This window comes from Camelina sativa, chromosome 4 (genome assembly GCF_000633955.1).
Source record: "Camelina sativa cultivar DH55 chromosome 4, Cs, whole genome shotgun sequence".
Lineage (NCBI taxonomy): Eukaryota > Viridiplantae > Streptophyta > Magnoliopsida > Brassicales > Brassicaceae > Camelina > Camelina sativa.
In genome coordinates this window covers 21,839,497-21,850,540 of record NC_025688.1, presented here as the reverse complement: position 1 = coordinate 21,850,540, position 11,044 = coordinate 21,839,497, and the positions used below count along the sequence as shown (strand labels likewise).

At 35.6% G+C, this 11,044-nt stretch overlaps 2 protein-coding genes and 1 long non-coding RNA gene across 5 annotated transcripts; 2 read left to right on the top strand and 1 right to left on the bottom strand.

Annotated features, from left to right (window-relative positions):
- Positions 211-2,317, top strand: LOC104781716 (zinc finger protein GIS-like). Of its 3 annotated transcripts, XR_002037757.1 has the most exons (3): positions 211-1,116; positions 1,860-1,919; positions 2,306-2,317. XR_002037757.1 is itself a non-coding variant. In XM_019244860.1 (2 exons), exons 1-2 carry the CDS (start codon positions 352-354, stop codon positions 1,870-1,872), a joined length of 747 nt encoding a protein of 248 aa, XP_019100405.1. In that variant the 5' UTR covers positions 211-351; the 3' UTR covers positions 1,873-1,957. The 3 variants fall into 3 exon arrangements, 2 of the variants coding, with proteins under 2 accessions (XP_019100405.1, XP_010504749.1); XM_019244860.1 differs by lacking the exon at positions 2,306-2,317 and having other exon boundaries at positions 211-1,085; positions 1,860-1,957; XM_010506447.2 differs by lacking the exon at positions 2,306-2,317 and having other exon boundaries at positions 1,860-1,946.
- Positions 2,177-3,762, top strand: LOC104784141. Its single transcript, XM_010509206.1, has 3 exons — positions 2,177-2,208; positions 2,306-3,588; positions 3,650-3,762. Exons 1-3 carry the CDS (start codon positions 2,177-2,179, stop codon positions 3,760-3,762), a joined length of 1,428 nt encoding a protein of 475 aa, XP_010507508.1.
- Positions 5,667-9,334, bottom strand: LOC104781717. The gene is made up of 3 exons (XR_766939.2): positions 8,406-9,334; positions 7,445-7,526; positions 5,667-6,643 (listed from the first exon to the last, which is right to left on the bottom strand). It is a non-coding gene; the product is annotated as an uncharacterized LOC104781717 (long non-coding RNA).

Genomic DNA, 11,044 nt, shown 5'->3' with positions numbered 1-11,044 from the left:
CCATGTACATCGTTAATCATGACTTAAGTTTTTTTTTTTTTGATAAAGCATCATGACTAAGTTAAATTGCGACTTTTACATGTATGTAATCTGTTCATCACTCGATAACATGGGTAAGCTATCAACCTTTCTTTGGCTTTGATAATTAGAACTTAGAAGTTATCAATCCTTCTGACCAACAACAAATAAAAATATAAATGAATTGCCATAAAAAATGGGAACCAACCAGTTTTATATAAACGTTGTCTATTTCTCTGAAGAAGTCAGCCTCATAACTCTATACCACTCATTATTCCTCTCTCTTCTCTTGCTTCTCTCCCTCTCTCTCTCTCTCTCTCTCTCTCTCTCTCGATGGACGAGTCTACTGGAGAAACAGATACTCAAGACTTAATGAACGTCGACTCCTTCTCTCAGCTTCCTTTCATCCGCCGTCCTAAGGATAAGAACCCTAAACCCATTCGTGTCTTCGGCAAATATTTCACCGGCGGAGATTTCTCCGGCTCCAGTACCGGTCAAGAAGACTACTCCGATCCCTCCCAGAGAAAAAATAAAGAAGAAGAGGAAGAAGAAGAAGATCAGACCGGAGATGACGATAAGGACAATAGTAGCATCATCAACAATAGGAGATTCGAGTGTCACTATTGCTTTAGAAACTTCCCTACTTCACAAGCCCTAGGTGGACACCAAAACGCTCACAAACGTGAACGCCAGCTTGCCAAACGCGGTGTTTCCTCTTACTTTCATCATCCTGACACTAGCCTTTACAGTTACCGTCATTATCCTTCGTGGACTAGCAGTCCTTTAACCGCGGCTAGGTCCTATGGAAGATACTTTTATGGTCCTCAGTCTTCGGCGTATTACACACGACCGAGCTATGGGAGCCCGTTAGGACTATGGCGTGTACCACGGACTTCTTCCTCTGGCCTTCAAGGCGTTTATAACTCAAACGCAGCGTTTACTAGTAGTGACATCTCTTCTTCTTCTTCTTCTTCTAACCCAACATTATCGTTGTTGGCCGGCTCTCAGACGCAACCACCGTTACAAGTGGGTGGCCCCGGATCTCAGACCCGAGCTTCTTCATACCGGTACGGCTTGAGTCCTAATGTGCAAGATCATGTGAGTCTCACTACAACAAATATGTACATTGATAGCAGACGGATATAGCTCATTTTCCGTCACTGCTATGAAAGATGAGATTTTTTTTCGCTTACTTTTTAATAGCATCTTATTAACGCTATGATAGGAAAATTATGTAGCGGGAAACAAAAGTGACTTTTGTCCGCCAATACTTAGTGAAATTATTCACTTAATCGCCAAATAAAAAAAAAACCCAAAAACTCGACACACTCTCTCTCTCTCTCTCGTTACAACCTAAGCTCAACCTAAGAAGATTTCTTCTTCTAAATTCTCTGTGTGTGCTCAAATTCTTCTAAATTTCTTATCAATTCTTCAGTTTTATCGCCGTTTGTGAAAAGCCCCAATTTCGCCGTTTGTGAAAAGCCCCAATTTCGCCCTAAATCTCCATATCCATCGCAATTGATAGCTCGAATCCATTTTTGAGGCATGTCTTTCTTCTTCCTCCTAATTTCGTTATTTGTTTCGATTATTTGTGATTTCAAACAGCTTTTGATTTCGATAAGGGTCAGATTTAGTTATCTGTTTTGTTAGGGTTCGATTTATCTAGATTTATTTCGTTATCTGTTTTTTAGGGTTCGATTATTTACAGATTTTGAGAATGTGGAGTTTCGAATCCATCTGTTTTGTTAGGGTTCGATTATTTACAGATTTGACTCAAAAATAGCTTTTGGATTTGAGTATTTGCGCCTTCATAAACTGAACGATTTTTTTTTTTTCCCAAGTGTTGGTGATTGAAATGTTGGGGAACTGAAGCTTCTCATTTCTCTGTACTCACACAACAGGTTAGTATCACTCAACCAATAGTTAAACATTATTATTACACACGAATATTGGTGATTGCTATGTTTTGTCCTTTGAGTCTGATTCGTATAAATAGTGATTAGATTAGTGAGATTTTACACAGTTAGATATTGGTTTAAGAGCATCTGTATGTGTCTGAAGTAGTGCAGTATTGTCTGAATTGTTGCTTAATGTGAGCTTTGTATAATATGTATCTCTATTTTATCTATAAAGGTTAAAATTTATATTATAACATATAATGTTGGACAAGGCATGGGTGCATCTATGCAGGTAAGGAATTATATTTCATAATTAGGTTTTATTTTGGGTTTGGATACTTTAAGATGTTCTTTTAGTTATGATTTTTTTCTTTAATTATCCATTGAAGAGCTGATCCTGGTTATAAAAGTGGAGCTTGGAAATTTGTAAGGGATGTGTCTGCGGCTTTAGGTGACATAGAAATGATAATATGTCCTTGTAAAGACTGTCGTAATGTAGTACGACAGTTAAACAGTGTTGTGGTTGAGCATCTTGTAATAAGAGGGATGGATGAGGCATACAAGGTGCATAGTGATTGGTATCATCATGGAGATGTGAAGTCAGTAGATGAATTTCAAAGTAAACCAACTCAGTGGAATGAGGAAGTTTTTGAGTTATATAAAGCTGCTGAATTTTTTGATCAAGAGTTGGCTTTTAGAGGTGACTTAGCTGACCAACCTGTGGGCGACTTAAGTGAGATTGCAGAGGGTGAGGACCAACAAGAGGATGAGTTCCTTGCAAAGATCCGGGATGCTGAAACCCCACTATACCCTAGCTGTTCAAACCACAGCAAGTTATCGGCTATTGTGACTTTGTTTAGGATTAAGACACATAATGGCTGGTCGGATAAGAGCTTCAATGAACTGCTTCAGACATTGCCAAGCATGTTGCCAGATGGTAATGTCTTTCACACATCATTGTATGATGTCAAGAAATTTTTAAAGAGCTTTCATATGGGATATGAAAAGATCGACGCATGTGTTAATGATTGCTGCCTCTTCAGAAAGAAGTTAAAGAAGCTTGATAAATGTCCCAAATGTAATGCTTCACGGTGGAAGACTAATAAGCGGACTAATGAGGTAAAGAAAGGTGTCCCACAGAAAGTATTAAGATATTTTCCAATTATACCAAGGCTGAAGAGAATGTTCAGATCAGAGGACATGGCTAAGGACTTACGGTGGCATTACACTAACAAGAGCACTGATGGAAAACTTCGACATCCAGTAGATTCTGTTACATGGGCTCAGATGAATGAGAAGTATCCTTCATTTGCAGCTGAAGAAAGGAACATACGGCTTGGGCTGTCCACAGATGGATTTAATCCATTCAACATGAAGAATAGTAATTATAGTAGCTGGCCTGTGCTATTGGTAAACTACAATTTGCCTCCTCACCTTTGTATGAAGAAGGAGAATATAATGTTGACATTATTGATTCCTGGTCCACAACAACCAGGTAATAATATTGATGTCTACCTAGAACCTCTTATTGAGGATTTGAATCATCTGTGGAAGAATGGAGAGCTAACGTATGATGCTTTTAGTAAAAGTACATTTACTCTAAAGGCAATGCTTCTCTGGACCATTAGTGATTTTCCTGCGTATGGAAATCTTGCTGGTTGTAAAGTAAAAGGTAAAATGGGATGTCCTATGTGTGGGAAAAATACTGATAGTATGTGGTTGAAGTTTAGCAGGAAACATGTCTACATGTGTCATAGAAAAGGTTTGGCTCCAACACACAGATATAGGGAAAAGAAGACTTGGTTTGATGGAAAAGTTGAGCATAGGAGAAAGTCAAGAATTTTAACTGGTCATGAAGTTCAAAACATCTTTCATATGAAAGACCTGCACAAAAGATCTGCACAAAAGATCTTTCATATGAAAGAAGCTGTTGGACATATAATCGCATGGCCAACTGATAAGTGTAGACTGGTAGACAACAACATCCAAATGGAAGACATTGCCCCTATGGTATTTATAATTTCTAGCAATGTGTTAGCAATGTATTACCCCTGTCTATAATGCTAATTAATTATATTGGATTTGTTTACTGATTGTGTTTAACAGGGTATACAAGGAAACAAATGTAAACTATTGGATTTGTCTAAGGGTGACGTCATTGTTGCTGAGGGGCGTTGGGAGACACAAGAACCAAGTGCGTTGGTTAACGGAATTCCTCTTGGACCAAAAGCAGTTAAAGTATTTGTGGATTCAGTAAAGCAGCCTGATACATCACTATGGAGACCTACAGCTGAAATGTCATTTCTTGAGGACTGTTTGATGGCTTACGTATCTTGGCCCCTGAGTAAGGTTGATTTTGAAAATCCCTCAACTCCAACTGGTCAGAATGCTACATCACATGCTTCTTTGTCTGCATCAAAGGCCAAGTCTGCAGCCACAGCTTCTAAGTCTGCTACAGAGTCCAAAACTTCAGCAACAGCTTCAAAGGCTGCATCGCAGGCCAAATCTGCATCTATGTCTTCTAAGTCTGCATCTGGTTCTGAGTCTCCTGTTGATGATGCAACGGGTCCAATATCACCAATAAAGAATACTTTACCATCACAGTCTCCTCTCAGGAAGTCTCCAGTAAGTGTTTTCATATGTTATGAAGTTGTTTTTGTTAATTATATGATGACTGATGGTTTATATTGTAAACATGGCAGCGCATTAATAAAGTTATTTCCAAGGAGAATAAGAAGTGCAAGTTGATGGATTTAACTGAAAAGAATAGGGTTGTGGCTGAAGGACGATGGGGAACAAATGATCCAGAACATAAGGTTCACTTTACTCGCTTGGGTTCTAATGCAGTTAAAGTGTGGATAGATGTTGTGAAGGTGAAAAATGTAAAAGTTTGGAGGCCATCCGATGAAATAGAGATTATTGAAGATGCACTTAGCTCCTGCATTGCTTGGCCAGAGAACAAGGTCATTATGTCTTAAACTGATGGTTTTATTGTGTAATGTTAAGTACTTGAGATTGCTTGTTTATTTTGGATGTTCTTGAGACTTTGATGGTAAACTGATGTTCTTGAGACTTTTGTTATGTATTTTGGATCTGAGACGTTTATTAATCAGATTTTATGAGATTTTATAAAACAGGTTATGTGTGCTATAATCACATATCAGAAAATGCTATAAAAGTACAGGTAAACGTTATGATAAAAGAATATACCATAGCACAGTAAACAAGATAAAACAGCATTTCGCAACAGCTATATTAGATATGTATAACATAGCACGAAAAATTAAATATTGTATAAATTTTTGCAAAATTATAATCTTGATAATACAGCAGTTTATTAGAGCTATGCTATAAAACTNAGATTCCTAAACAAAAATAAAACTTTAAAGACTTTTCTTATAACCTATTTCGATCCGTATCCTTCTTTTACTGAGTGTTAAGTGTAACTTAGTGAAGAAAAAAAATGATGCGGTGTTTATTTTTCTGAATTAGAAACGGCACGATGTGTGTGAGATTCACGTAATTTGTTTTCGTTTAATGTTCATCGATCTTTTTTTTTTGTTCGCTACACGTGCTTCAATGAAGGAAAGGAATTTATCATTTTACGTGTCCATAATTATCATAGCTGTGGAGTAAAAAGCTTCGAACACTATTGTTTCAGGGAAATTGTCAGTCTAGAGTAATATACTCAGATTTTTACTGTACGAAAATAATTAAATAATAGAATCTAGTAAGTACCAAAGTAACAAATACAAAAAACAATATAAGAAAAACACGAAAATAAACATCTTGAGTACAAATATATATTTTACGAGGTTTAAAACGAATCTAGTGCACAATGGAGTCATTAATTGCCGAAACAAATAAAACTCAAAATTGGTAATAAGCTTAGATGATGATGATGATAATTTGGTGCGTCTGGGTAAGTGAAGACAATGGACAAGACAAAATGGTAGAGAGAGACAAAGTGAGTGAAGTGGTCCATAAACACACAAATGTAGAGTTTGTGATATATAGAGCTATTCTTCTCTTAACTTTGCAATTTTTTTTTTAATTGCAATTTCTAGTTAAAAACATTTTTTAAAAAAAGCTAAAGAAAACAAAAATTCCTCAATCTTTTCTACTTTTGTGTTTATTTCCTATATTTTCTTTTAGGCAATCCAAAGGAATATATTAATCAACAAATATATAATATCACAATCAATGAACTCGAAAAAGTTGTGATTCACATACCCGCGGTAGACTCCACATAACAGATGCTAACGCGAATGATTATGACGGGTTAGTCTTGTTGCATTCAAAAGGGCGGATACAAAATTACTAATGATCTCAAAGCATGGTAATGACCCGAAAATTGGTTTTTTGACAAAAAGAACATGGGAAGATCCATGTACCTAGTTAACCATGTAGTTTTGTTATGTTAAACTATCAAATCAAAACATTAATAGATATAGTTGACAACGTAGCTAGAATTTGTTTTACCCCAAAGAGCATAGGAGTTCCTTTTCTTGTACTTTTTCTCTAACCAAATATTATATGTCTATAAATTAACATTGTATAGCATGATGGCTAAGATATAACTAACATAAGTGACACCAACCTAAAGCTAAAAATAAGTTTGAGAGGCTGCAGAAAGTGACATTGCGAGTTTCCTGACCTGAAGAGTTTAGTTGCGGAACAGTTTCCATCAGTTAAGCAGGGAAGGGACCAGATGGTGCAACTTCAGCCTGTAGAGTCAAAAGTGAAGTGATAAGGTTTTTCAGATTCATTTTATGGACACGTTTCAACTTAACTATTACAATAATAAGGATGTTTCAATTGTCACCAAGAGTAGTCACAAAAACAAAAATACAGAAAGAATGAAAAGACGTATCCACCCTCCCAGAACAATTCCTCAGCTACAAACAGTTCTAGTTAAGAAATTACAGGAGAGTTTTTATGGGACATAATAGGACGTTTAAGGAAATATTGTCAAAAAAGAGTTAACATCAGTAGTAGCAAAAAGTGGACCTACCAGTTACTGCAATTAAGAGGGAAGCATGTGATAAGTGTACAAACTGATAAAGAAATATAGTATGAATTCTTAGAGGACCACACTTTTGTGCTCAGTTTTTTTTTCTAAGATATGTGCAAAAGAACTTGGTTGAATCTGATCAAGAACAGTGACCCCATACCCCTAGGAAAAAAGTTGCAAAAAAAAAGAAGAGAGGATGATAGTTCGAACAGTACAAATCTCAGAGCACTAACTGACGGTTTGGGTAGTAAAGTTAAAGGTACTAAAGTAAAGAACATGTGGTTTGATAACTGAGATGACTGTTTCCTTCTGAATTCCTAATTAAGTTACAACATATCAATGCTTTGCATGCATCCTTTATTTTTATGCTCATCTTTTGGTGATTGAAACTGATCCGCAACTAAAAGTCTACAGTTTGAAAGGCTGCAGAAAGCTATGAATAATGTAATGTATCAGACTGTAGAAGCAACCGTATATAATGGCCATAACTGAATATGTAGGTAAAGGTATCTACCGAGGCTCATGACTGATGATTTTAACTTGGCCCATGATTTGAAGATACTGTAGTGTTTAATCAAACAGTTGCAGCATTAAGCCTTGAACAGGGTAAAGACACAGTGTTAGAGAAAATGGATTTATGATACATATAGAAAAAGAGAGATTTGAATTAAGATCTTTGCAAGCTGGATTGCCACAATCATGCTGCATAGACATAGTGCAAGTACATATATCGTGTTTACTTTGCGCAAACTGCATGACTTTACTTTAGCTAATATTTCTGAAATTTAAAGAAACGTGTGTGTTCATAACTCTCTGACATGACTAGCCTGCAGAGAGAAGTCCATTATTGTGAGCCCCTTGAAGAGGCAGTGCGGATTTGATGTGATTGTTAGTTGGGAAACCTTTGAAAGGGCCTAACCAACCAAATTCCATATTTTTCAGAGGAAGTTATATCAAGGATATACGTTCAGGTGATTTCAAGCTAAAAATGGCTCTACAGAAAAAAAGAAAAGGAAAACACTAACACTAACACTAGCAGCTAATCTAATACCAAAGCAACCACCATCAAAAAGGAAGATATAGCAATATGTATAAAACAGAGACAAAATTAATGAATTTGGTGGGAAATGTGAGTAAATTAGCTAATCACTTTCATGTACAAGAGGGTAATAGGTGTAGTTGTACAGTATATGGCAGACTTTAATTTGTATTAACAGTAAAATTGTGAAAAAGAAAAAAAGAACATGGCTCTTCAATATTGTTACTCTTTTTTTTTTTTTGCCGTCTGCTCTTCAATATTATTAGTAAAAGTGAAGATGAGCAACAAAATTTAATTTCAACGGATGAAGTCAGAGCATTACAAAAATAACCATAAATCTAAAGCTTCCATCCGGACGTTTTAAAGCATATGCCATATATCATCAATGTTTCTTACACAAAACGTGGATGAGGCTAAGAATTGAAAATCATCTTACCTCAAATAGCATCCCCTGCACTTGAGTATCCATCCAAGTACACCTATCAACAAACAAGGACAAGACACTTATCAACAAACAAGGACAAGAAAATATATGATGCTAACCAAAATTACATGCTCGATCGGAACTAAGGAAAAGGGCATTTCCTACAAGAAAAGAGAGCCATTTTGACACTTAAATTACTTATAAGAAAAAAGATTAAAAAAAGAACACTTGAAAATGAGAGAATCCTGTGAGGTAGCTAGAAGTATATATTGAGAAAATGGACAGCCCTAAGCAAACCAACCATATCAGAACCAGCGTACAGGATAAGAAATATCTTGCTAAAATAGTTTGGTAAAACCACATGAACAACCCGGGTTTAATGCCATCCGAAACTCCAAGATATGTTAAGTTTGCACGAAGATTGTGATAGCACTTGATTATATTTTCCCCAACACAGTATGTTGTCTTCTTCAGGAAGGTACAGTTCAATATTTGCAACCCACAAGCAGTACTCTGAAAACATCTAGAAACGTGTCTGTAGGCTCTCCAAGTGACTCATCAGTAGGATGAGTGTTATCGCTTAAAGTAACACTGTACTACATATTACATGGTACGGTGGTTTCATAACAATTCCCTGTAAGTATTGAGATGATGATAATGGGGATGATGACGGGGAAGGCTCTATAGTAGACTGTTTAATTATTGACAAAAGGAAGAACTGAGATGTTAAGGGGGATGACTTAAAAAAGAAATCCACATACAAAGAAACAAAAGATAGATTAAGCTGCAAATCCAAAAAGAAAAAGGGGGTTAAAAAAGCCTGCTTCTGGTTCTGGACCTTCTAATTGCACAGCAATTTGATGATAGCTTGCACAAGAAACTCATTTGACCTAAAACTGCCTTAATTGACTCACGAACCGGCCGATTCAATCAAGAAGGCTCGTCAGATTGGACCGTTCGCCATCCCTTTGCCAAAATTTGGATTTTCTGCTAGCCGGCTTAATAAGGAAAAACCACATGTAGGCCCATTACAGACCAATTAATTTGTTCTGTTATTTGGGCCTACCTAACAATCTGATTATTTCCGGTTCAAGTTAACACCGGTTCACGATTTTTTTGGAAGCGAATTTTTACTCTGACGAGTGAAAACAAAACATATTTTCAAGAACATGTAATTTGATTCCAAAATTAACGACATATTAACTTTACTGGTGATCTATATGCATTCATCGCCTTACACACAGTCCAGCTCGGTGTTCTTAATTTTAAACGTATTGAAATTGAATAAAGAATTAAAAATGTTATATTCATGTAACGCCAATAAGGCCAAATTTAATGATCGAAGGGAATGGCTTTCTGCATCGATGGTGAGTGTGCATCAATAGCATCAAGTTGGATCGATTCGAATCGAACCAAGTATCTTCTGATTTTGTATCATGCTATTTATTACAAAATAACGTTTTCTATCCTTTTGTCTTCTTCTCTACTGATATTTGCAAAAATTTCACAAAACTCCTTAAACTGTGTAGACTACACGAAACACACAACCATACTTTTAGTTAACTGTATGTCTTTTTTAACACTATAAACATGGCACAAATATAAAACAATTTGAGTTTGTATGAGAGTATATGATTCTGCTACTTTAGTATTACTTCAAACTTTTGAATGTAAAAACATATCATTTCCTGAATATTCATTTACAACCAACTTAGAAAAAGTATAAAAAATACAAAACTTTATATTGTGGTCATAAATTTTGAAATACTTATTTTTGGTGATTGACATTCGTGATTCGTCATCACAAGCATGTCATACTTATCGAGATTTTTCATTAACGCAAACTCTAGCGGTCACAAAAATTTAACATTTTTTCAAGTAATAGTCATGGATTTTGTACTTTCACGATTAAAATTTTGTGCGGATTTTAAACTGACAACAAATTATTCTTTGAATATTTTTTTTAATGAAAATTCTAATATAAAATCAATGGCACACATTACAACAGTTTAAAATATTATCTAGAGGAAATTTTTGGCGGATTAGACATTGAAATTCGGAAATTTAATGAAATTTGAACCCATTGTAGCATGGACTATTGGGTGCAGACAAACATTCACCGATTGCCTTAGCCATATGTGACTTCAATGTTATCGGCTCAAATCCATACGGATATTGTTAGCGAAAGCAAAAAAAAGATCCATTGTTAGTTTGGTGTTTTAAAACAAATATATTGATCATGCATGGCTCACATGTAAGTTCTTTATAAACGGTACCCGTTTTTCAACTATTTATTTTCAAAGATTATATATACTTTATATTCGTTTGACGAAGGTACATAAACAGAAGATTGGACTTTTGGGGTAGAGTTAATATTTTAGTAAAATAGGGGGATTTATCTAGGACTGAACATTCGGATAATCTGTTTGGATTCGGGTATTATCCATTTGAGTTCGGATAAACAGGTTTAGAAAGATAGAACTCATTGGGTATTTTTAGATATATGGGTTCGGTTCGCTTTGGGTACTATCGCGTTTGGATCGGTTTGGGTTACAAATTTTAGTACCCGAACTACCGGGTACCCGAAGAAATATAATTAAATGTAATTAAATTTAGTTAAATTTTGATTTATGTGACAAAATATTTTAGAT